The 27,476-nt window shown below is 37.5% G+C and overlaps 2 protein-coding genes and 1 pseudogene across 2 annotated transcripts; 2 read left to right on the forward strand and 1 right to left on the reverse strand.

Moving 5' to 3' along the window:
- Positions 1 to 12,683: 12,683 nt before the first annotated feature.
- On the forward strand, positions 12,684 to 14,404 carry LOC103322429 (endochitinase EP3-like). Its single transcript, XM_008224344.3, has 2 exons — positions 12,684 to 13,036; positions 13,874 to 14,404. The coding sequence occupies exons 1-2, from the start codon at positions 12,727 to 12,729 to the stop codon at positions 14,278 to 14,280; spliced, it is 717 nt and encodes a 238-aa protein (XP_008222566.2). The 5' UTR covers positions 12,684 to 12,726; the 3' UTR covers positions 14,281 to 14,404.
- Positions 14,405 to 20,924: 6,520 nt separating this feature from the next.
- Positions 20,925 to 22,364, forward strand: LOC148920552 (endochitinase EP3-like). The gene is made up of 2 exons (XM_089047446.1): positions 20,925 to 21,378; positions 21,837 to 22,364. The coding sequence occupies exons 1-2, from the start codon at positions 20,958 to 20,960 to the stop codon at positions 22,241 to 22,243; spliced, it is 828 nt and encodes a 275-aa protein (XP_088903572.1). The 5' UTR covers positions 20,925 to 20,957; the 3' UTR covers positions 22,244 to 22,364.
- A 7-nt stretch (positions 22,365 to 22,371) lies between these two features.
- LOC103322430 (PHD finger-like domain-containing protein 5A pseudogene) lies at positions 22,372 to 22,911 on the reverse strand (annotated as a pseudogene).
- Positions 22,912 to 27,476: the final 4,565 nt, after the last annotated feature.

The raw sequence follows: 27,476 nt of genomic DNA on the forward strand, positions 1-27,476 counted from the left end.
TGGTGGACTTGACTGGCTTGGCTTCTACCCATTTGGTGAAATAATCCGTAGCTACTATGATGAAACAATGTTGTTTGCTACTGTCTGGATAGATTTTGCCAATGAGGTCCATCGCCCATCCTCAGAATGGCCATGGCTTGATGACTGTATTCATAGGAACTGAGGGAGCTTACTGGATTGGTCCATGTCTTTGGCAAGCCTATCATCCTTCGGAATATTCAATGTAGTCTTTCATCATGGTAGGCCAGAAGTAACAATACCTTCTAATAAACCAACACATTTTCCTTCCACCTTGATGTGCTCCACATATTCCTTCATGGACCTCTCCCATGACCTTCATGCACTCTTCTTTCCCTAAACATCTAAAGAGTAATTCATCTTTGCTTTTTCGGACGAAATCTCCTTCCCACATAAGGTAGTTCAAGGCCACGATTTTTATCTTCTTTTCAAAAGGAAGGGTTGGATATTGCAAATAATTGATTATAGGCAATCTCCAATCTTCTTCAGTCATTATGGCAGTATTGACATCTATCTTCATTCCTCTGGTCAGAACAGATGGATGGAAATTGAAACAAGAACATTTGCAATTTCATCAAATTGAATCATATAATCAAGAGATATCATATTAAGGATTTTGACACAAGTTTACCATATCCGAAAATATGACATAGAGTATTGAATTAGAGAAGGATCGAATGACATTGTAATCACAAACTGACTAGGTTCTCTAAATGAATTCTTTTTAGCTTGGGTAGCCATAAATACTGCTAGGTGTCACTCATGGATTGTGGAAGCCCTGTAAGGACTAATTATAATTAGCCTTCGCCAATAGGGAGAATTGTATGGAGGGATACAATTCACACTTGATTCAGAGTGAATCATTCATACCCACTGCCTTACTAATTAGAACCTATAAGATCGCACACCGAAAAGGAATCGATTGGGAAATTATGAAGAGAATGAATGATTTTGTGACTTGGTCAAAGTCAATGTAAAAGTCAAAAGCCAAAGTTCAAATGGTTGACCCGACACTTGGCACGGTCAAATAAGGATGCCGGGACCAACACTCGTTAGACAAGTGAGTGATTGAATTAGTCAAGTCACTAGAGTAATAAAATTGATTAGATTAATTTAATTATTCAATTAAAGTTATGAAACTATAATTAAAAGTCTCAGATGACTTGGAAATTCAAAAGGGATTTGACCATATAGACTTAGGCATATATGTGACACATGATAGGATTAATGTGTTAGACCAAGATAGCAAAAGATGACACACAAAGGGGGGTGTTGCTACATTAGGGTTTGGGGGCATCTTTGTCACTCTTGTGACATTTTTGATCCTATAAGTGTGTAGCTATGGAATCCTATAATCCTAGAGTTTTCAAGTAGGTGAAATTGGAAGAGAGAAAACATCAAGCTCTCTCTTCCTAACCCCTTCAATCTATCAAATCAAGTGAGGGTGCTAGCACCACTCTTCACTTGTTGTCTGCTTATTCTCTCATCCCATTTAATCTATCAAATCGAGAGACAACAACAAAGAGACCACTCCCTCTACTTGAACACCATTCTTGGTTTGAAGATTCGCTCTAAGGGTATGAACATATTATCTTTCTCTCAAATAGGATTTAGAGAGTCTTTGGTTCACACTTTCATAGACTTATAAAGATTGGGACTAAATGAGACTTGCATGAATCCCTAGTTTATTTAATGCTTCCTCTCTTACTTTGATTTCATATTAGATATGGCATGCTAGGTGATTTATACTCTCAAATTTTGGTTGTAGAGTTTTTAGAAATCTCTACACAACACCATTCCCACAATATTCCCTTCAGGAGCTTCATAAGTAATACGTCTAGAGGTGATGGGCATTCCACTGTCTTAGAACTTCCTTGCTCTTTACGGTATCTAGCGTATAGCTTCCTCTGCCCTTAGTTCGGCTGATCATGTAAGGACCTTCCCAACTGGGCTTCATCTTCTTTGATCCTTACCTTTATGCTGTAATGAAGACTTTTCTAAGCACAAGGTCTCCCGGTTGGAATTGTCTAACTTTGGCTCTTTTGTTGTAATAGGACATCAATGATCTTTGTCTTTCTTCCTTGAGCAGGTCTAGGTTGACCTTCCTCTACTCACAATTTTGATACAGGCTGCCCATCTTAATGCTCATGGATGGAATAGTGATATGAAGGGGACAATTGCTTCAGTTCCGTAGGAGAAGGAAAATGGGGTTTCACCAGTTGTTCTTCTATTGGTGGTGCGATAAGCCTATAGGACTCTAGGTAGCTCATCGACCCATTTTCCTTCGATGCCTTTTCTTTAGGCAATCCAACACGACCTTGTTAGATCTCTTCGCTTGGCCATTGCCTTGTGGATATCTAGGAGTTGACAAGTGTTTTTTGATGCCATACTTTGCCAATGAACTACGATCCGTTGTTAGTGACTAGCGACTGTGGGCAGCCGAACTAGCAGATAATATTATTCTAGACAAATCGCTCCACGTCGGCTTCTTTAGTAAATGATAGAGCTTCGGCTTGGATCCATTTAGTAAAGTATTTGGTAGAGACGATCATCATGTCTTTCTTTGCAGCTGCCGGCGGCATGGGGGCCCACTAAGTCAATGACCCATTGCATGAATTGCTACGAGCTTTTCTGTGAATGGTACACTTTAGAAGAAAGGCTAGGTACCGACTTATATCATTGGCATTAGAATGAGTGATCTGGCCCCATAATGGTTGTCGCACTCGTCGTCATGGATTTTGCAGAGCACTTCGAGAGTTTGTGGATACTTGATGCAGGTGAGATGAGGGTCAAAATATAACCTTTGAACAAGCTTGTTGTCTTTCATGTAATATCTTCAGACTTCTCCCTTGACAAATTTTCATTTACCAAGTAGTCATGAGGTCTTGCCGACTGGGATCCTCATCGATCTGCATCAAGTCTGCCGGCTCAAGGTGCTCGACGAAAATTGACTGTCTGAACTCGGTATCCAGCGCTGATCCTAGACTTGCTAGTGCATCTGCATGTGTGTTTTCTGCTAGGGGAATTTGTTGGATAGTGTAGTTTGGAAATGCCTTCAAAAGCTTTTGGACTTTATCTAGGTACTGGATCATCCTTAAGTGCTTCGCCATGCACTCCCCTAATGCTTGATTGGTGATAAGTTGGGAATTTTAGTACATGGATAACCTCTTGATTGACAGCTCAATTGCCCTGCGCAGGCTAGATAACAATAAATTGTATTATGCTTTGTTGTTTGAGCCTGAAAAGTCTAGTGTGATGGCTTGCTCCAACAAGGTTTCGTCCGGGGTGATTATAACGACGCCTGCTCCAGCTCCCTTAGGATTTGAGGCAACAACTGCCACATAACTTTCTTACAGAAACTACTAGTAACAAAATGAGCCTCTCCATTTTTGGATAACGAGTCTTTGCATCGAGGAGGGCTTTTGACGTGTAGAGTACTTGATGTTGTGCCTCTAGCTCTTCTCGGATGAGAGCTGAGCTAACTGCTAAGTTAGATACTGCTAGTTAGATGAACAAATCTTTGCCTGGTACAGGTTTTGAGAGCAAGAGAGGTGAAGTGAGGTAGGTCTTCAAGTTTTGGAAAGCTACTTCGCACTCTTCATCCCACTTGTCTCTTTGTCCTCACTTCCAAGCTTTACAGAATGGCATGCACTTGTCGATGGATTTTGAAAGGAATATGTTGAAAGCTACTGCTCTACCCTTTAGAATTTATATCTACTTCGTTGTGGCAGGCGACTTCATGTTGAGGATGGCCTTGATTTGATTCGGATGTGCTTCGATGCCTCTTTAGGTGACTAAGTATCCCAAAAATTGGCTGGATGAGACTCCAAATGTGCATTAGCTCGGGTTCAACTTCATTTGGTACTTTTAGAGTAGTCTAGATGCTTCAACAAGATTCTTGATGTGATCTGCTCGTCAGGGAGCTTTGACTAGCATGTTATCTACGTAGGCCTCCATAAACTTGCCAATCTGCTCTTTGAAAATCTTGTTCATAAGCCTCTGGTACGTTGCTCCGGTGTTCTTCAACCCAAAGGGCAAGACTATGTAGCAGTATGTGCCTCGTTCAATTATGAAAAAGTCTTTGCTTTATCGTCTTCATGCATCATGATTTGATTGTAGTCGAAGTAAGCGTTCATGAAGCTTAGCAATTGATTGTCAAAAGTTGAATCTATGAGCTGATCAATTCTTGGCAAGAGAAAGTTGTCTTTTGGGGACGCCTTGTTAAGGTCAATGTAGTCTACACACTCTCTCCAATTGAACAACATTGCTCAGCCACTCTGAGTAAGAGACCTCTTCAATGAAGCCGGCAGCTAGAAGCTTGTCAATCTTGGTTTCAATGATGGCAACTCACTAGGAGCAAAGTTGCGCCTCTTTTGCGCTACTGCTCTGCAAGCCGGGTCAGCATGAAGGTGATAGAAGATGATTTGTGGTTTTCATAGTTTTAGGAAAATATTTCTCTAGAAACATTGTCTCAAAGGCAATCCGAGTTGCAACCTTAACATCAGGCATAGCCAAGACAGATTCCCACCAATGATAAGCTTGTCCTTCCAAATAGGTAGAAGCAATGGTCACTTTCAGGTTTCCAAGAACTCTTTGTTCATTCATCTTTCTCTTTATTTGTCTTAACCATTCTTCTGCTGCCATAGGGTTTGGATCACCCTTGAACATAGGTGGTCGTGTCTTACGAAATTCTCCTTGAATCCTCATTATTCGATCATCTTGAGTTTCCTGATGGGGTTCGTGGTTCTGTTGATTTGTCTCACAAATAGCAGATGCCATATCTTGAATGGCTAACATTATTCTCATACTATCACTCACATCATTCTCATTTTGTCCTTCTACTCCAGTCATCTTAATAATTAAACCTTGATACCAAATAAATCCACAAGATTAAAATATATATATATATATATATATATAAAATATTAAAATAAGCATATTTGTTATATGCATAATGTAAGACACATAATGACAGATACCAATAAAAAAAATGTTGATGCTAACAAAATTTAGTATGGATTTAAATAGATTAGTGAATCGAAGAGTCAAGTAAACTAAATAAAATGACTAAATGCTATACGCATTAGCAATCAAGTATAACATGAATAGACTGTATCAATAAAAATAATAGCAAGCACCTTAACACATTCACAATACGAAGTATGAGAATGTTGCATCCTATATTTATGAAAACTCCAAACTATGCTGAAATGTACACAAGATTTTAATAGAATCTAACAAAACTAAAAACTGCCACTTGTCTTTGTAAGTTAAATGCAAACCTATATGATACAGTAAAAAGAATTGCTAGTGTGTAAGCTGATGAGTTGCACATAACTGAGTTTAGGTTAAATCACTCAATATATCAAGATAAAAAATACTGGCATGACACAAAAATAATTGTCTGAAGTAATACATATTATGAAAAAAAAATGAAATTGATAATTTATTAATTCATAGCAACTTTTTATGCTATTAATCATGTCAATAGAAACCAGAAAGAAAACATACATATATATATATATATATATAACATTAATAAATTATATGAAAAAAAGAAACATTATAGAAAATCAAACATGCTTATTAAACATTTATAAGTTGTTACAAACCTATTTTAACAAAATAGTCACAAACTTATATTACAAGGAACTTTCCATTAAAAAACCTTCATAAGGCTGCTTACCAAAAACTATACATACCAAAATCAGCTTGTTAGACTTACACTATCTTATTAGTCAGACTTATGAGAGAATCTATTCATCATCAGAACTAATATCTATAACTTCAACAAGAGGGATAATGGGCTCGGGATATTCATTTTCATCATCAGAACTTATATTGATGATAGTTGGACTAGGATTTTGTGGTTCAATGATAACTACTGAAGCAGATGACGCAACAGATTCAGCAGATAAAGCATCAAGGTCCAGAAGTTCCAAATAGGCTTCATCTCCTGGGTCTGGCACAGGGGGTAAGTTTAAGTCATGTGGTTCTGGAACATAAGGTAAGTCTATTCCTGGTGGTGGCCACATATCAACAGCAATAATTGCAGCATCTTTTAATACCTGGTTGTAAGAGTGTGATTCAATATTCAACTGATATTGACTCCTTATGTTATTGGCTTGCAATCGATGTCTAACAACAAGTCTTTGCATTTATGGTGTATAAAACATCCTTCTATACCCTGTCTCTACAACTTCATTAACGACGTCCACATATCCTTGGTTACGTAGACAGCTATGGTATACTTCTTCATCTATTAGGATAAGGCCTTCGGGTCCCATTTGGAACCCTCCCCATGTATCATTACTCTAATCGGGTTGCATCCTAAACAATAATTTAACAGGTCAGTGAATAACAAAACAATTTAATGAAATCGTAAACCTATGCTTTGATACCAACTTGTCACACCCCAACCCTCGGATTTACAAAACCTTGGGTTAAAACGTGATTCACACCTTAATTATAGAATTTAATAAAAACTATAACTAAAATGTGAAGAAGACATTTAAATAAATAAAATAGATATTTCACATAAAATATTCAGCAGAAACGGTGAAACGATAACGTTTGAAACTATAAAAAATTTACATTATTTTACAAATTAGAACTACTCGAGAGTTCACTTAAAGAGTAGCTCATTATTCAACCACAAACTATGTTACATTCTATAGACATGCCAAAAATCATCACAAGCTCTAGATTTCAGGTTTGGTACCTGCAAAATCTATTAGGGGGTAAGCGAAACCACAGCTCAGTAGGGGCATAAACCTTTTTACTATAAATTGATATAATTAAATTAAGTGACAAATAATCAAGCAACCAAATTTCACATTATTAGTAACAATGCATGAATGATCTTCATCTAATCCCGTTAATTCATATAATTGGACAAGCAGACCTGCACGTCCCATACCATGCTTTTACCACTTGGTCCCGAATGCCCATTTATATGAACTAACACCCATTTCAACTGTCCCATAATTCCTCTTTTGTTAGTCATCATGTCTAACTCCCTTTCGCCAGTCCCGAATCACCCAATAAAAATCATGTGCACTGTGGGATCCCTAAGACTGGTACCTGCCAAGAGTTAGACTCAACTACACAAAAGACCATTCCCATTACCCTATTTTTCCACCATTATTTTCTCAACCCAAGAACTCCAAATAATTTCCATGACATTATATAGTTCACATATCTCATAAAAACAATGTAATCATTTAAATATCACCAATGTACATATAATCATGCCCACATTGTTCAAACAGTTAAGAGTACGTAAATCAAACAGTACCATGCATAATATTATGCTCACGAAATTTAATTAAATCAATCTCTGAAAAAAGGACCCCAAAGAAAACCCTACCTTGATTCCAAAGCTAGCTCCAAATTACGAAAACACAAGCTAAGTACCTCCTCCAAGAATTTCCTCACTGCTCTCTCCCTCTGCGTTTTTTTCTCTCTTTGTAAGAGCTTTCATGCAGGTAAAAATGCTTTCAAAAAAACAAAGGAAGTGTCCTATTTATAGTAATACTCAAGAGGTTTCAAATTGTTCTAATTGGTGGAGAGGTGATGACCACGTGGGAACTTGATCTCCAAGCTTAGGATAGCTATTTATCAAATTGCCAACACCTCATGCTAAAAAAAACTTAGTCATCTCAATAGAATGACACTTGGAGTCTTAAAGTGTGTTTGTACAAATTATCTAGGCCACTTCAACTAGGTCGGCAAGGAAGAGATAAAGTTAAAAGCAATACATAAACTTATTTCTAATATTACTACTACCATTAAATAAAATTAATATTAAGAGCATGTTTTAAGAATATCATCAAAATTATTAAATTTGCATTAAATAAAACATAGACTTTCATAAAATAATTTAATACTTACCAAAATAAAGTATTAACATTTTTAACAATAAGGATTCTCACAAGGATATTGGTTGCGTTACCCTCATCTACATGAAATTGGTTATTCGTCATTGTGCAGCAGATCAAGCCCATTGAAATCTTTCTTCTAGAAGCCAATCACGAGATCATTTTCAATTGTTGGGCAGTTGGTTAAGACTTGGGAGATAATAGTGGCATGTTTAATCTTCTTCTTCTTTTCCTTGCTGATCAGCCTGGATTCCCTCAATCTGTTCGATAGCCTTCTTTGCCACTAATTCCATGCAGTGAACTTCTCTTACGAGCACTTCAAGGTACATCTTCCAAGACTGGCAATTGGCTGTGTCGTGCTCATATGTTCTATGGAAGGCACAGTACTTGTTGGTATTTTTTTTGCAAAGAACTCCCTTCAAATATGGGTCTCTTTAGTCAGGGCTTGTCTTTCACTTTGGCCAAGATTTGATGTATCAGGATAGTAAACTTCATATACCCTTCATTTGTTGATGGTCCACCTTGGATGGTGCTTTGTGCCTTCCTCTATAGTTCATACTGGTGGGCTTACCATCTCTATAACTTGCCTTCTTGGGTGATGGGTCAGCTTGCTTAGCAGACTTCTTTGCCGGGATTTGATCGTCGTCTAAGAGGGCATAGTGTTCCTCGGTCGTAAAGACCTCTGCTAGAGTCTAGTTGGAAGCGATAGTCAACTCTCGATATAGGTCGTGCTCAGCTATAAATCCTTCTTGAAGTGTAACATCCCACATCGATCAACGGAGAGGGGGTGATGTGCCTTATATGTACATGCCCACCTTATCTAGCACGAGGCCTTTTGGGAGCTCACTGACTTCGGAGTTAGGGGAACTCCGAAGTTAAGCGAGTTGGGGCTAGAGCAATCCCAGGGTGGGTGACCCACTGGGAAGTTGTTCGTGAATTCCCAAAAATAAAACCTTGAGGGCAGAAAGGGGGGCCCAAAGAGGACAATATTGTGCTATGGCAGAGCCGATCCTGGGATGTGACAATTTGGTATCAGAGCCACTTTGCTGTGTGGTGCAAATGTGCCGACAAGGATGTCGGGCCCCTAAGGGGGGTGGATTGTAACATCCCACATTGACCAACGGAGAGGGGGTGATATGGCTTATATGTACATGGGCACCTCCGTCTAGCACGAGGCCTTTTGGGAGCTCACTGGCTTCAGAGTAAGGAGAACTCCGAAGTTAAGTGAGTTGGGGCTAAAGCAATCCCAGGGTGAGTGACCCCTTGGGAAGTTGCTCGTGAGGGCAGAGTGGAGAGGCCCAAAACTGACAATATTGTGCTACGGCGGAGCCGATCTCGGGATGTGACATGAAGGTTAAAAATGCGATTCTTTCACTGTATCCTAAAATGTTGGCTTTCTCTACCTTGAATCTTTGGATGTAGTTTCGGAGGGACTAATCATGCTTCTAGCATTGACTGAACAGGTGGTCAATATCCTTTTTTATCGTTCGATAGGAGGTGTACTCCTCGGTGAAGATAACAGCTAGCTCCTTAAAACTACTGATTAACCCGAACGGCAGGGTATGAAACCGATCTTGGGTTGCTTCTCGTAAGGTCATTGCAAACACCTTTCACATCAGCATATCTTTGGCCTTGTAGAGAATCATAACACTTTTGAAGTGCTGCAGATAGCTCTAGGGATCAGAATCCCCTATGAAGTGTATGAAAGAAGACAATAAGAATCGCTTTGGTGGAGTCGCCTACTCGATCTCAGGGGTGAATGGTGAGGAGTTCACTTGGTCCACTTCCTTGTGCAGAGCATCTTCAAAATCTACTCCAATAATCAAGTCTAAAATTTGGTCATTCACGAGCTTCTCAACATCTTTTGCGCATATGGTCTATAGTTCATGTCAGTGTTGATAGGACCCAACCCAAATTCCACTTTTGAATCTGAGTCGAACCCTGTGCGTGTCCGACACCTGACAGGTGTCGGGCACACTTGACCAAATTGCCCTTATAACAATAATCAAAATTAACCTCAAGTTTGACTTCTACCGAAACTTTTGCAGAGTCCCCTTGTAAATACTCGTTTCCCAAAAAATTTACACCTGTACAAAAAGCATTTTATAACCACAACCGTTCAGCATGCATCAAGTTTGAATTCAAGCAATCAAATCTCAAATCTTTACGGCCTCAAGCGTCTTTAAAACAAATAAATCATTTTGCCAACTGAAATAGATCCTAACTTTTGGAACAACAAAAATATGTTAACAGATTTCAAAATAACTTAACTGAATAGCTTTTCAATCACTTGGTCTCGCGACTGCACCTATTAACTCTAGGTTGCCTACGTACCCTTAACAAGGGATCAAGCCACACGTAATTCTTCTAATGTGATTGCAAAACAATTCTAGTTCTCATGTTAGTGATATGCTCACCATCATTCACAAGCTTGAAGTATATACTTTTCAACTTTCCCAATTCTAAGAACAGTTCATACTCAGAACATAAGTAGGTGACTCAGTGAATTTACTCTAATTCATAAATCAATTGTATATTATTGGCTTAAATTATATATATACAATAATAATAAAAATTAAAATTAAAAATAAAACCAACAAGCTTCGAAGACACTTTTATCCTTTCCTTCATAACTCACATAAGGCTCATTATATAAATATATATATATATGTCAACGGCTTAACTGGAATATATATATATTCTCCTCTTTTATTATAAAACAAACTCATCGGTTAAGAAAATAATGGTGAACTGTATAAAATCCTTAAAATTTAGGAAATTCTTCATCCTTGTCTCTTAATCATAAAATAGGTATTAAACTTTTGCTCCAAAAATACCAAGATAATATCATCAATATTATTTAAACATCTTATACCCAAATACTCTTCCACCTAGGCGTACCCCCATTTATATTTTGTCAATTCCATGATTTTCTATTTAATTCCCACAATATACTGCCAATTCCGACAATATTCCGTCAATTCCAAGTATCCTGTCAGCTCCATCCCGCAGGCCTCGAAAACACAAAGTTAACCGAGCCGCATTCCTCATAGGCCTCGGGAACACAAAGTCAACCCGAGCTGCAATCCTCACAATCCTTGGAGATACATAGTCAACCTGAGCAGCAATCCTTGCACCACAAGATTCAAGCGTCCCCGAAACTCGTGGGGCATTATCAAAAATAACAAAACTGTTTCGAGGCAATTTGGGGGTACTCCTGTAGTGGGTTTGAAAATCATATCCAAAACTTATCACAAACTTTTCTTTATTCCACAACTCCATTTTTCAACTCTTTTCTCAACTTTACAAAAATTAGTTCTCAACTACCTATGAATTTACACCACATACTGTTGAGAACTAGAGTCCATAATTTATCATTTCCAAACCACTAAGTATATATATATATATATATATATATACATACATACATACATACATACATATAGAGAGAGAGAGACATGTAATTAGATATTTAGTTAATTTTATTAATCATGTCTTTTTTTCATAATTTTATTGCCAAAAAAATACCAGCCGTTGGATTGGAGGAGGAGAAGCAGATCGGAGCGCCCAGGCCGGTCCTACCCTATCTTCAATAAGCTGAGTACAAACTCTACCAAGAACCAAAAAAATTTCCACAATTTCATAATTGAATTCGTGGCCACTACTAATGAACACTTCGACTCGGCCTTGTCCTCCATCGCCGCTTTATTTAACTCAAGTTCTACCACCAAATCAGCGTAATTTGGTCGAGTAGCAAGCCAAGAACTCGGAGTCATGGCAAGGAGAGTTCTGAGGGCCCAAGCCAAAGTCCCAAGTTAGAGCTCTAGTTGTGAACTCGGTCCGGGAATCGATTGAAAATGTATGACAAATAGAGAATTCGAGTTGGAGTGTTGAGTAGCAGAATTATTGGAAACAATAATTGATAGAGACTAAAGAGAATCAAGGAGAGGAAGAAAGCAATGAGGGGAGTGAAACTTAGAAAACGGCAAACTAACACCAGTTAAAAAAAAAAACAAAGTGGCCGTTCGTTTATGTTTCCAAGGGCCTTTTTCGTTTTCGGTTCTCATTGGCTTCTTGTTCTAATTAAAACCTAGTTTTGTTTTCTGAAAACAGTTTTAAATTTAAATACAAAATTTGAAAACATCAAATTACCGTTCTTATCATTTCCTGAAAACAAATCAAAATCCATCTCTACTTACTCTCATGCCTTTCTCATCTTTCTCTTTAATTCTCTTCCAGTAGCCCACAATCCCATCGTATTCTCGAATCTTAAAAATGAAAAGGATTGTATACCATGTCTATTACTCATTGGTTGTAGCCCTTATAGTCAGCCCCAATCCAGTACCACAAATATTTGTGCCCATTATTGATTTTTCTTCTAGCGATAAAAAAAAATTAAAAAAACTCAATCACTCCGGGTTGATTTGATGTTTCGATTATGTCACTGCCTCATTAAGATTCTTACCGTTAAATATATGGAGGTTGATCTACCAATTTGCGAAGGAGCCTACAATGTTTGACTTTTTTTTTCCTTCATGTTTTTGAGTTAATAGTTCACACGTTATTCTTTCTATTTGAGCCTGAGAAGCCTTAACAGAAGATCAATTGTCCTATATCCAAGGCCAAAGTCAAAAGTCAACCCTGAGACCAGTCAGCCGACCCTCTCCTTCTAGAAGAAAAGTAAATCCACTTTGAAACCCAACTCATAAAATTCAAACCCACAACTACGCATGTGGCCTACCCACATTATTATTCATCTTCTCCACTATAAATAATAATCGACTCTACCTTCGTTCTCCATCACTCATTCCCTGCCTTAGAAACCAGAATGGCTCAGATCATTGTACCCAGCAACATATTTCTAACCCTTATTATTGTAGCTGCAGCTGCAGCTGGGTATGTGGAGGCACAAAGCCCGAGCACTAGCGACGTGTCGGTGGCGGATATCGTCACGCCCAAATTCTTCAACGGCATAATTGACCAGGCCGATGCAAGCTGTGTCGGCAAGAACTTTTATTCCCGAGCTACCTTTCTTGAGGCTCTCAAGTCTTATGATCAGTTCGGTAAGATTGGTTCCATTGATGACTCTAAGCGTGAGATTGCTGCCTTCTTTGCCCATGTCACCCATGAGACTTTTCGTAAGTTCTTTGTTCTCTCATCAATTATTTCTTCCACTTTATTCATTTTTTACATGTATTTGTGAAATAAAAAAGGGCAATGATTTCCCCACTCCTATTTTATCCATTTACACTCCTTTTTTAGTTATAAAAAAGGAGTATAAGTGGATAAAATAGGAGAAAAAGGAGTAGGGAAATCACCACTCATAAAAAAATTATTTGTACCATACATTTGTTTATGCAAGTTGATCTCACCACAGTAAGAGAAGTGTGTGGTCCAGATTGATAATTTCCTAACACAATAATTTCCTAACACAATATGTCAATGTCAAACTTTTCTGGTCATTGCTTTGCCACTTTTAAAGCCGTTGTTTATTTAGTGTACACGGGATTATTTTATTTGTATCAAGTTAACTGACTGTACTATGTTTCCAATAATAGAAGTAGAAAATAGATGTTTTCTTTTCTTTTCTTGTTCAAAATTTTCATTTTTTTATTGGTTTTTTTTTTTTTTTTTAAATGAGGGGAAACGATGATGGGGAATCCACAATTTGAATATTATGAGTATGGAGGCGGGAATGGAGAAAAAATTAATGAGAAATGGAGATAATAATGGTGTACCCTGGCCCGATTTGCTCCATTAATTGTCACCCATAGTAGAAACTCTACAAAGTTACATCCCTTGTAGATAAGTCTTACTTCTATTAGAGACTACAAAGTTACATCCCTTGTTCTATAAATAGATATTTAAGCCATTAATATGAGGTTGATTAAACTGTGCCATTTTACATATAACCCAAAAACGCAATTAGCAAAATATCCCAAAAATTGAAGACAAAATGATGTTTGATTGTGCAGATTTCTGCTACATAGAAGAGATAGATGGACCCTCAAAGGACTACTGTGATGAGACCAACACACAATATCCATGCAATCCAAACAAGGGCTACTACGGTCGTGGACCCATCCAACTATCATGGAACTTCAACTATGGCCCAGCAGGAGAGAACATTGGCTTTGACGGATTAAACTCTCCTGAAACCGTTGCCAATGACCCCATCATCGCCTTCAAGACGGCATTGTGGTATTGGATGACCCACGTCCGACCGGTCATCGGAGAAGGTTTCGGTGCAACAATACGAGCCATTAATGGTGCCCTTGAATGTGATGGTGGAAACCCTGCTACTGTTCAGAAACGTGTTGAGTATTTCACTGAATATTGCAACCAACTTGGTATTGCTCCCGGGGACAATCTCACTTGCTAGGAGACATCTCAATTTACTCGCTAAGCTAGAAACGTTCATTTCCTTCGATTGTTGTTATATTGTTTAATAAAAATTATGTATCAGACATATAAAATAAAATAAATACTACGAATTCTATTAAAAATGATCAATGTCCTCTTGGTTTATCAATGTCCTCTTGGTTTAGTACGTAATCTTTTTAAAACTACTACAAAAATGAAAAAAGACGACCGTAAAACAACGATAGAATAAATAAGGGCTTGTCCAATATAGGTCCCTACAATTTCTATTTCCTAGACATATACCCATCATTCTATAAATCTATGTGTAAAACCCAATTTCAAATTTAAATGACCAGTATGATATAAGAGGTTGTAGTATTCCTATGTTTTTACATCCTTGCCATTAGACTTCATATTTTATTTATAATTTATTCCAAGCATTTCATTAACTGTCATAATTGTAATTAAAACTCCCTATTAATAGCATATCAATGACCCCATTTCTTTTGGTTGCCATTCCCTCTAACAATATGACCCTTAAAATTGAAAATTAAGAAAATATGTAAATTACATATCCAATAATGTACATATGAAAAATATAAATATAAATATATGTATAAAAATATAGGGTATATTATTTACCAAAAAAAATTAATAAAAATAGGTCAATTACTTTGTAATTGAAATTTCCGTACATTTTTCATAAATTAAAAATAGGTACACAATAATTTATAAAAAATAGGTACGTTGTATAATTGAAAGTTATGCATATTTTTATAAATTTAAAATAGGTACATTACTTAGAAGAAAAAAAATAAGTTCATTATACTAGGTAAATTGTTTTACTAGGTATACATTATTAGAGAAAAAAAAAAGGTACATTATTTAGAAGAAAAAAATAGGTTCATTATACCAAGTACATTGTTTAGGGGAAAAAAAGGTACATTATTTAGAAAGAAAAAAAAGGGGTACATTATTAGAGAAAAAATAGGTACATTATTTTGAGAGAAAAAATAGGCTCATTTAAAAAAAAAATTCATAAAACAAACAATAAAAAGATGATCAAATTATTTTTTTATAAAACAAGTGATAAATTAAAAAAAGGGTACAATATTTGGAGAAAAAATAGGTTCATTAAAAAAAATGTTTTAAAAACAAAACAATAAATAGATTATCAAATTATTTTTCAACATAATTAGAATGTACACTGTTATTCATAAAACTATAATAAAAAAGAATACTGGTCATATAATTCATAAAAAGAAAACAACATTAATTCCTAAATTTAATATTGAATTTAAATTATTAATACTTTAAATAGATTACTAGTCGTAATTCATAGAAGGAAAACACCATTAATTCAAAAATAGATTACTAATACTTTAATGTGGAATTTAATATTTAATTTCAAATAAGTTTCTAAATTAGTTCCTACATTTATTACAACTATTTGGAGATATTTCCAAATTCAACGAGTGTCATTAGTTACACCCCCAATAACACATTAACTTATAAATAGGGGTAGTTTTGGAATCCAAAAAATACAAAAAATTTCGGATGAATTTCAAAATTCAAATTCAGATAAATTTGGATTCAAATTTAGGATGAATTTCAAATTTCAGATAAGATTTTCATCCAATCAAATCAAGCCACGTGACATCTCTATCTTGCCAAATTTTTCTATAAAACCAGAGGCTCACCTCATACCTCTCACACCATATCTTTCAATATTTTCATTTCTTAGAGTTTAGAATTCATACTCCATTCATTTGAAATGGAAGAATATAGGAGATGCTTGGAGAGGCAAGAGAGAGAAAGAAAGGAGAGAAACCGTAGAGCCGATGAAATCAATGAGTTGCAGAGGCAAGTCGATGAACAAGTTCTCATAGCAGTGGCAATGGAAGAGGAAGAGAACCAAGGTCGCCGCCGTGGTTCACAAGTCGGCCGTCGCCGGAATGTGGACAGACATAGGCATTCTCGGGGTAAGAATCTTTTGGAAGATTATTTTATCCCAACTGCTTTGTACTTTGATGTTGATTTTTGAAGGCGATTTAGAATGCAAGTCCATTTGTTCAATAAAGTCATGCATGATATTTGCAATTATGATGCATACTTTGTTCAAAAGTGTGATGCTACTGGGGTTTTGGGCCTTCTTCCGGAGCAAAAGCTTACAGCTGTTATACGAATGTTGGCGTATAGAGCATCTGCTGATCAGGTGGATGAGGTTGCCCGAATGAGGAAGTCCACTACGTTGGAGGCTTTGGTAAGATTTTGTGATGAAGTTGAAAACCTGTACACTAGGGACTACCTGCGTAGACCTACTCCCAGGGACCTCCAACAGCTTCTACAAAAGCCGAAGCTTGAGGATTTTCAGGAATGATTGGTAGCATCGGCTGCATGCATTGACAATGGAAGAATTGCCCAACTGTCTGGCAAGGTGATTACGAAAATAGAAAAGGCACAAAAAGTATCATCCTGGAAGCCGTTGCTGGCTTCGACACATGGGTTTGGCATACTTTCTTGGAGTTGCGGAGCCCAAAATGACACCAACGTCCTGGGTCAATCTCCGGTCTTCAACGATGTTTTGAGCGGCCAAGGCCCCAATATTACCTATCAAGTCAACAATACAGTCTACCAGACGGGGTATTATCTAGCTGACGGTATCTACCCAAGGTGGACCACATTTGTCAAATCCATTCCGAATCCCCGATCCCATAAGCAAAAATTATTTGCTACTTATCAAGAAGGATACAGGAAAGATGTCGAAAGGTGTTTTGGCATCCTTCAAGCTCGATGGTTGATTATTCGAGGTGCGGCCCGTATGTTTGATGAGGAGATCCTCCGAAGCATTATGATGACTTGCATCATCCTCCATAATATGATTGTGGAGGATGAGTACGATTATGATGCTGGAGAGGTCTATGAACCGGATCCAATAAACACGGCCTTAACCCGGATTTATGAAAGGGCCATGGGGCCAAATGGAGAACCGTTTGAGCCGGAACCGTTGGTGAGGGACGATCGTATGATGACCCGGATGATAGATCGATATACAGAGATGCAATCTTCGTATATTCATGAAAGCCGTCAACTTGACTTGATAGAGCATATATGGACGGTGAAAGGGAATGAAGATGAATGATGGAGCATAGATGCTTTGGTTATGTTTTATTTACTTATGGTTTGGTTGTGTTGTTTACTATTGCTTATGGTTTGGTTGTGTTGTTTTTTTATTTATTATTGTGCCTTGTTTGTAGTTTTTGTTTTAATTTTAATTATGTTTTGTTTGATGTATGGAATATGTTGAATAAAATTGTCTTTTATTGAATGCTTTGTTTATTAAATAAAGAAATTCAATACAAGTCATTAAGAATTACTACTACTAAAATAAAATACATGAAGTACACCAACTTTAATAGAAAACATGAAAAATAAAAATACATAAAATGTATGCCAACTAATTTAATGGTTTTGATCATTTAACCAATCCGTGTTGCTAAGCCAATCATCCTGGAAAAGTCTTCTTCTCATAACATCTCTTCGTTCTAGCTTCTAATATTGTTTTGTATCAGGGGACATATGACTTGTATCCATCGCCATAGTTTCCCGATTCGTCTTCTCCATATCTTTTTTGCCCAAATACTCCTTTTCTCGTGCACACTCGGCTTGAATTGCTACCTCCATATCTTGGCGTTTCTGCTCCATTTCAATTCTTATGGCGTTTTGCCTTGCAATTTCCTCCAAAAACTTTGAATTATGATTGCTTGAATTACCGACTTTCTTTGCCTTCGTAGCCTTTCGGCCAATGGGCCTCGGTTCCTTTTGGATGGGTGAGTCTTCACTCATAGGGGAATCGAGAGGTGAATCCGATGTCATCGCATCACGGAGAGACGTCTCGTTTAACACAACTTCGGGATCCGTGGGAATAATTATGAAGCGTTTACAATATTTCACCACCTCCCAACATTCATGATGGGTGAAACTTTTTTTGCCACCCCCGGTTGCACCGAACCACATCTGTGCTTGAATGAGCTATTTAACAAAAAAATGGAAATGCAATAAATATTTAAAATATATTGGATATGCAAGTAACAAAATAAAAATAATGGAAATGCAATTAACCTTACAAATAAATTGGAAGTGAAAGAAATATGAAGAAACAATTGGAAATGCAATAAATATTAACAACATATTGAAAATGCAAGAAATATGAAGAAACAATTGGAAATGCAAGAAATATTAACAAAATATTGAAAATACAAGAAATATTAACAAAATATTTGAAATGCAATAAATATTAACAAAATATTGAAAATGCAATAAATATTAACAACATATATATATTAGGACATTAAACTTAATAAAACGAAAATTACAAAATACTTACCTCGTTAGTACGATTTTCCCCACTTCTATACAAGTTCATCGCTTTTGCCAAGGCATCTCTCCATTTTGTCATCTCTTTGTTGAGAAGTTTTCACCTACTCGACAATGCCATTTCCGTACGAGGCGAGTCCGGAATTTTTTCGCAAAATTCGGCATGAATTTTTTTCCACATATGGAAAAATTTCATCTCATTGCCTGTCACGGGACAATGACAAACTCGGAGCCAAGCCTCACACAAAGAAACATCTTCCATGGTGCTCCACGCCCCTCCGGTTTCAATAGAAGAAGCCATAAAAATAAGAAATAAAATTACAAGGTGAAAGAGATGAAAATGTTGAGTGAAGAGTGAAAAAAATGTTGAGTAATTGTAGAAGTAGAATAAAATGTATGAGAATTGGTGTTGAAAGTGAAGGGTATTTATAGGTATTTATAGGAAAAAAAATCAGAATTTTTAGTATTTTTTAAACAAAATTTGATTTTTTCATAATTTTATTCTTTGGAAAATCGCCGTTGGATGAAGGTGGAATCAAATCGGAGGAGCGTGCCACTTGTCTTCCAAATTGGGCTTGCGTCGCGTTGACATCACCCCCTCATTTTGGACCTCAGCGGAACTTGCCTTTGGGCCAAAGTTAGTGGGTCCCACACCCATTTGCTCGTTGGGCATAAATTTTTTTACCTAGCCTCGGGCTCATCGATAGAGGACTCTGGCAATGGGTTGAGTTGCTCTTGAGCAACTCCACCATATTGCCCTTAGCCTAACTATTCACGTGAATAGTGGTTGCAAATCCAATTTGTGTTTCACCGTTGCCTAGCTGCGATTATATTCATTTTTGTTTTATTCACAATTTTATTTACCTTAATAATTAATGTGGATAATATTTTGGATAAGATTTTGGGTTCCTACGTGTCAATACTATTCATATCTCATAATCGGATAAAATTTTCAATTTCAAATTTATAAATTTAAAAAAGGTATTTATAGAAAAATTCATTAATTTTGGGTATTTTTAAAATTTTCCGAATTTTTCCGATTTTATGGCAAAAAATTAGTTGGATTGGAGGAAAAATCGATGGCGAGCGATGGACACAGGCGAAGTTGCCCCGGGTTAGTGGGTCCACACATGGCTGGAAACGGATTTTGTTTTCCCCCTCCTCGGGCTGGGCTGTGCTGCTGGACTTGCTCTTATACAAACTTATTTCCTAACACTCTCGGGCTCTGAGCTAGTCAAGTAAGCGTGAATGGTTGACCTGGTGAACGCGGACAATTACAGGTGGCCCAGGGCAATACACCAAGACGCAATATCGCAAAAGTCAACAGGCACAATTTTACCTCCTACTTTTGGTTCTTATATTCTCTTTTCACATGCCGACATGCGACTTGGTTTTATTTTTTTGGGTCAACCATGCAGCTTGGTGTGATAGCCGCCAAGATCATGAACTCTTTTTCATGCACCCAAAGCTGCCTTCACGGACTGGTTACGAACAATAACTCTGATACATATATATAAGCATGAAATTCAACGCAGTGATATTATATGATTAATTTTTCCTAATTTTTTTGGAAGACAGTGGCGTAAGTACAAAATTTGAAAACGCCAAATTAGTGTTCTCATCATTTCTTGAAAACAAATCAAAATTATTTCAGTAGCCCACCAATCCATCGTATTTTTGAATCTTAAAAGTGAAAAGGATTGTATATCGTATCTATTACTCATTGATTACAGATAGCCCTTACAGCCACCCCATCCAGTATCACAAATATTTGTGTCCATTATTGATTTTTCTTGTAACACTCTGAAAAATAAAATTTGAAAAACTTCAGCTCACCCAAGATAGATTATGCTGTGTAACACATAATACACTCATTACTTTATCAAGAAATTAATAAACTTCATGATTGCCACCACTTTAGCCAATTGATATTTTAATATATAAAAAGAGAATAATGTTTTATTATCAGCCGATTTGATGGAGGTTGATTTGCCAATTTGTGAAGGAGCCTAGAATGTTTGACTTTTTTTTTTTTTTTCCTTCATGTTTTTGAGTTAATAGTTCACACGTTATTCTTTCTATTTGAGCCTGAGAAGTCTTAACAGAGGATCAATTGTCCTACGTCCATGGCCAAAGTCAAAAGTCAACCCTGAGGCCAGTCATTCAACTCTCTCCTTCTAGAAAATTAAATCCAATTTGAAACCCAACTCACAAAATTCAAACCCACAACTACACATGTGGCCTGCCCACAATATTATTCATGTGCTCCGCTATAAATAACAATAAACTCTACCTTCATTCCCTGCCTTAGAAACCAAAATGGCTCAAATCATTGCGCCCAGCAACATATTTCTAACCCTTATTATTGTAGCTGCAACTGTAGCTGGGTATGCGGAGGCACAAAATTGTGGGTGTGCTTCAGACTTGTGTTGTAGCAAATATGGGTATTGCGGCACAAGTGATGACTACTGTGGCACCGGGTGCCAAGCAGGGCCGTGCAAGACAGCGCCTCTAACCCCGAGCACTAGCAACGTGTCGGTGGCTGATATAGTCACGCCCGAATTCTTCAACAGCATAATTGGCCAGGCCGAGGCAAGCTGTGCCGGCAAGAACTTTTATTCCCGAGCTACCTTTCTTGAGGCTCTCAAGTCTTATGATCAGTTCGGTAAGATTGGCTCCATTGACGACTCTAAGCGTGAGATTGCTGCCTTCTTTGCCCATGTCACCCATGAGACTGGACGTAAGTTCTTTATTCTCTCATCAATTATTTCTTCCACTTTATTCATGTTTTGCATATGTTGGTCCAGAATGTAATTCATTTTTATACTTCCACATGCAACTTTTAAAGCCGTTATATATTTAGTGTTGTTTCTTATGATTGTTGTAGTAGTGCCCACAGTCAAACACGTAGATAGCAATGGTGTACCCCGGCCTGATTTGCTCCATTAATTGTCATCCCTAGTTGAAACTACAAATTTAAGTTATATCCCTTGTAGATGAGTCTAAGTTCTATTAGAGAGATTGTACACTATGTGGCCAATTAAAAACTTAAGATAATACAAATATGATTATTCTATAAATAGATATTTAAGCCATTAATATGAGGTTGATTAAATTGTGCTATTTTACATATAACCCAAAAACGCAATTAGCAAAGGATCCCAAAAACTGAAGGAAAAATGATGTTTGATTGTGCAGATTTCTGCTACATAGAAGAGATAGATGGACCCTCAAAGGACTACTGTGATGAGAGCAACACACAATATCCATGCAAGCCAAACAAGGGCTACTACGGGCGTGGACCCATCCAACTATCATGGAACTTCAACTACGGCCCAGCCGGAGAGAGCATTGGCTTCGACGGATTAAACTCTCCTGAAACTGTTGCCAATGACCCCATCATCGCCTTCAAGACGGCGTTGTGGTACTGGATGAACAGCGTCCGACCAGTCATTGGAGAAGGTTTCGGTGCAACAATACGAGCCATTAATGGTGCCCTTGAATGTGATGGTGGAAACCCTGCCACTGTTCAGAAACGCGTTGAGTATTTCACTGAATATTGTAACCAACTTGGTGTTGCTCCCGGGGACAATCTCACTTGCTAGGAGACATCTCAGTTTACTCGCTGAGCTGGAAACATTCATCTCCTTCGATTGTTGTTAATTGTTTAATAAAAATTATGTATCAGACATATAAAATAAAATAAATACTACGAATTCCATTAAATGTGATCAATGTCCTCTTGGTTTAGTACGTAATCTTTTTAATGATAAATGGATCTCCGTAAAACATTAATGAAATACCAGGAGCTTATTCATCCAGAAAAAAAAAAAACGTCGTAGAGGTATTACAAACCCAAAAAAACTGAAAACGACAACATGATTTTAGGGGAGCTAAGCCAACTTCATCGGTGAAATTGCCAATTAATCGTCAAGTGATCATCTTTTCTTGAAACCATACTTTTTACGTTCATAGAACAGGTCGGTTTTGGCACTTCCCAAATTCACAATTTTGGGACACCCGTCTCTGTCTTTTTCCAGCTGAGTACACTCTTTGCAGTAGTAAGCGTCAGAAATTCCACCCCCTCCACACACAACACACCGGCCCTGGAATGATCCATAGTTGCATTCATCGCACACCCGAACAAGCGTGCAAGGGCGCACCAAAGAATCGCAGATTACGCACTTGCCGTCACACTTTTCACACAACCTTCCGATGGCTATTCCGGGTTGCTTCCGACACATAATTAAGTCAGGATTATGCTTGGCCATCTTTCTAGTTATGTCACCGCATTATTACATAGGCCAATATGTCTTATATATATTGGTAAAGTGAAGACTAGTGTGACAAATGAGAAGGGGCTTTTGGGGCTTACTTGCTGACCAAGACCAACCACTTTCAAAAGTCAACATTATTTAAGCTGAAAAATGTGAGATACTTACTGGTTTTCTTGCGAGACAAGGGACAAGGACATGGAGTTCATTTTCTGAATTGAATAAAGTAGCAAGTGCCCAAATGCTCACGAGACTAGTCAAAATAGGAAGGGGAAAGATCGATTATAATATGTCACAGTGGATTGAATAAAGCGGCAGTCTCCAGTCGGCTTATGGCTTGATACGTCACAGTGGATCCACACAAATTGCTTCGGCATGAGTTTTATTTTTGTCTTATTTAAATATATATTAAATATTTTATAAACTAAAATGATGAGTTACTATTGAAAACTATACCTAACTAAATTTAAATCTTTGTTATTGCTAGGTGTGAATCGATTAGGATGTATTAGTTCTTGGTCTATAGGACATGGAGTAATAGAATGGAATTATTCTTAAAATAGAAAAAAATATTTTATTGGAATATGAATGGAGGAGTAAACCGTCGGTGATTTAGATATCAAGGATTTGGTGGTCGGGATGAAGATCCTTAAATTAAAGAAGGATTTGGCAGTAGTTAAAGTGCCCGAATCGACCGTGGTTGGTCGGAAAAACCATCTAGGACTACCAAGCTTTTCAACTTGACTACATCAGAATACAGTATTTTTTTGGGTCAATATAAGAATATAATAAGGCAATGTTTTGCGACTTTCCTAGGATTGTTGACTTTTGTATTATATTTTAGGTAACTTTTTGTAATATTAGATTTCCTAGTATAGTTATGTAATTACTCTCTGTGATAGTGGAATTAGGGTTGTAACCTTACGTGTACTATATATATCTATTTGTGAGATGAATAATACAAAACAATATTAAACCTGTTATAAAACTGAATAGAGAAAGTATATGAAAGGTAAGAGTAGTTCTCAATAGCTCAATGCTCAAGTGTCTTATTCATCTTTAGTACATACTATTTATAGGCATAAGAAATACATCACCATTTAACCCTTAAGTGGTTGGTTACAAAACATAATAACCAATGATAAATATGGTATTTAGTGCATAGGTTACAACCCTATAATAATAGGTATAATGGAGGAATTAAAATAGACTTATGGTGGGCATCCATAACCTTTGATTTTACAACACTCCCCCTTGGATGTCCACCATGCATGAAGTATGCCTCATTAAAACCTTGCCAATAAAACCCAGTGGGACAAAACCTAGGCGAAGGGAAAAGAGTACATATCCATGTGTAATATAGGACGTGTGACACTGCCTCATTAAAACTTTGTCTGGAAAACAGTGGGATAAAAACCAGAACGAAGGAAAAACGAGTACAGTGTGAAGGTCTCAATTATGACACACTCCCCCTGATGCTGGAAAAAGATCCTTGAGTTGACGCATTCCAATACGGTTGACCATCTTTCTGAATGTTGTAGTTGGCAGTGCTTTCGTGAATAAATCTGCAAAGTTGTTGCTGGATTGTATTTGTTGAACATCTATGTCACCATTCTTCTGAAGTTCATGCGTGTGGAAATTTTTTGGAGAAATGTGCTTGGTTCTGTCGCCTTTGATGTATCCATTTGTGATTTGAGCAATACAGGCAGCGTTATCTTCATATAGTAATGTTGGAGAATTATTGATTGAAGACAACCCACTTGTTTCTCGGATATATTGTATCATAGATCTCAGCCATATACATTCCCGGCTTGCTTCATGCAAAGCTAATATTTCAGAATGGTTGGAAGAAGTGGCGACTAATATTTGTTTTACAGACCGCCATGATATAGCAGCACCACCACAAGTGAACACATATCCTGTTTGTGATCTACCTTTATGTGGGTAAGAAAGATAACCAGCATCAGCATAGGCAACTATTTGGGATTTGGACCCTCTTGAATAAAATAAACCCATGTCAGTTGTCCCACGAAGATATCGTAGTATATGTTTAACACCATTCCAATGTCTATTAGTTGGTGTAGAACTATACCTTGCCAGTAAGTTGATAGAAAAAGCTATATCAGGCCGTGTACAATTTGCAAGATACATTAAAGCTCCAATTGCACTTAGTATGGTACTTCAGGACCAAGTAATTCTTCGTTATCTTCTCTTGGGCGAAAAGGATCTTTCTTTACATCAAGTGATCGAACAACCATAGGGCTACTTAATGGATGGGCTTTATCCATATAAAATCGTTTTAAAACTTTTTCTGTATATGTTGATTGATGGATAAAGATTCCAGTTGGTAGATGCCCGATCTGCAGGCCGAGACAAAATTTAGTCTTCCCAAGATTTTTCATCTCAAATTTCTTCATTAAATAAGCAGCAGTCTTTATAATCTCTTCAGGAGTTCCAACAAGGTTTAAATTGTAATAACCCAAACCCAAAATTAATATTTAATTATTAATTTATTTGAGAAAAAGACTAAAATACCCTTAGAATTTTTATTAGGTCAAAAGTTGACTTTTTGATCGGGAAGGAATTTGGGAATTTCAGTTCTACCGTTGCATAGATCGCGATGAAACGAGTCCGTAGACATGCAGTGGACTCAAATCGGAGTTGTAACGAAGGAGTTACGATCAAAAGAAGTCAGTGGCATAACCGTAAATACTTCAAACTTCAGTTTTTAAAACCCAGTTTTCTTCCTCCTCCTCCAGTTCGACCAGCTGACTTTAGGAGAGGGTTTCTCTTAGCTCCGACCACCAAATTGAGCAAGATCAGTGCCAAACGAACCACTCACTCCCCTCTTTCAGTCTCAACCCATCCCAGTGTGATCCGCGTGTGGTTGGAATCGACCACAAGCAGTGGTGTTGGATGATTTTTCTTAAACTTTCACCGGCCGTTTCTCTCCCCTCCGACCACCAAATCAGTCGAGTGAGGTATGGATTTCTAGTTATTTTTCATGCTCTAGCTGTTGGTTGGACATTCATGCTCTAGTTATTTTTCAGAGATTTCAAGCGTAGATCGTTCGATTTTTAAGCTAGGTTTTAGCAAGTTTTCGGGTCACTGTTCCGGCCACTTTCGGCCTGTTTTTGGGATAGGTCCAAGAAAAAAAGTGGTTCTAAATAGGGTGTTTTACCTATGATAGGAGTCTTGAGCCGAGATGTTGAGATTTTCGGCGAAGCGTTATCGCTTTAGGCACCACATGCTGCCGGTGCATGGGCGTAGCGTGAGCGAGGGTTAGAACCACGGTCAGTACTAGAACAATCTCCTAGTCCCCATGAGCGCGTAGGATTTCGTGGATCTTAATTCGGATAAAGTTTGAACCCCGAACGGATCTCGCCTAGTGTGTGATTTCTAAGTTCGATACGTTTGAACCGTTGGATCGTAGTCAATTTCAAGTATGTTAATCTAGGTAATTTCAGGATCTTATAGCATTTGACGGATCGTAAAACGAGTCTCGGATACTCGAAATGTCACCATAGAGTAAGGTTTACAATAAAATAAACGATTCTGATCAGAATAAAGGAAAGAACTACGTGTGGCTTGATCCTCAAGAAGGGTACGTAGGCACCTCTGATTACAGAGCACGACCACAAGTTAGGGCCCGAGTTTCTGTTTTGCTTCTAGGGCATTTTGGTCATTTGACCCCCACCACAGTGTCGTTTTAGACAGGTTTTGACCGGATTTGAAAGTGGAATTAGGCTCAGGTCGTTTCAATTGGTATCAGAGCATTAGGTTAACTTCTTGTGGACATTGCATTACTTGTGCATCCTTATTTTCAGAATTGCTGGACATTCCTTATGGTTGAAAAATTTGTTGAGGTTCTCATTTGAAAAACTTGTTATGCATGTTAATATATATATATATATATACTTGTATGTCGAGAACTGAGGTTTAGCAAGTTGAGCGTTTAATTATCTGTTTATTCATCACCTATTTATACTTGCTCATATGATTAATTGTGTTATAAGAGTATAAATATAATATTGGAATAACATGCAAGCAAAGAGCAAGGTGGTTAATTAACTAGTTAAGTAGTTGATGCATATATTCAGTTGTTGAAAAGGAATAAATATAACTTTTGGTTTTTATCAGATTTTGATATATATATATATATATAGATATTTTAAGTTCAGTTCAGAACCAGTTTATTGAAAGTTTATGTAAATAACAAATTATGGTTTTCAAACCCACCATAGGATACCCCCCAGTTGCCTTGAGATAGTTTATGCCCCACGAGTATCGGGGACGCCTGAACCGTGGTGCGAGGATTGTGGCTTAGGTTGACTAATGGTCCCCTGAGACCTACGAGGACTACGACTCGGATGGACTTGATGTCTCCGAGATCTGCGAGGATTGCGGCTCAGATTGAAGTGTTATCTACGAGACCTACGAGGGCGCGGATCAGTTGACCAAGGTTCCACGAATCCTGCGAGGTTGCGGCTTCGGATTAACTTTGTGTCACGAGACCTGCGAGGACGTGTCACCAATGGTGATACTGAGGAATTGACGGAATATA

Source organism: Prunus mume, linkage group LG2 (assembly GCF_029339155.1).
Source record: "Prunus mume cultivar Tortuosa linkage group LG2, ASM2933915v1, whole genome shotgun sequence".
In the NCBI taxonomy this organism is placed as follows: domain Eukaryota; kingdom Viridiplantae; phylum Streptophyta; class Magnoliopsida; order Rosales; family Rosaceae; genus Prunus; species Prunus mume.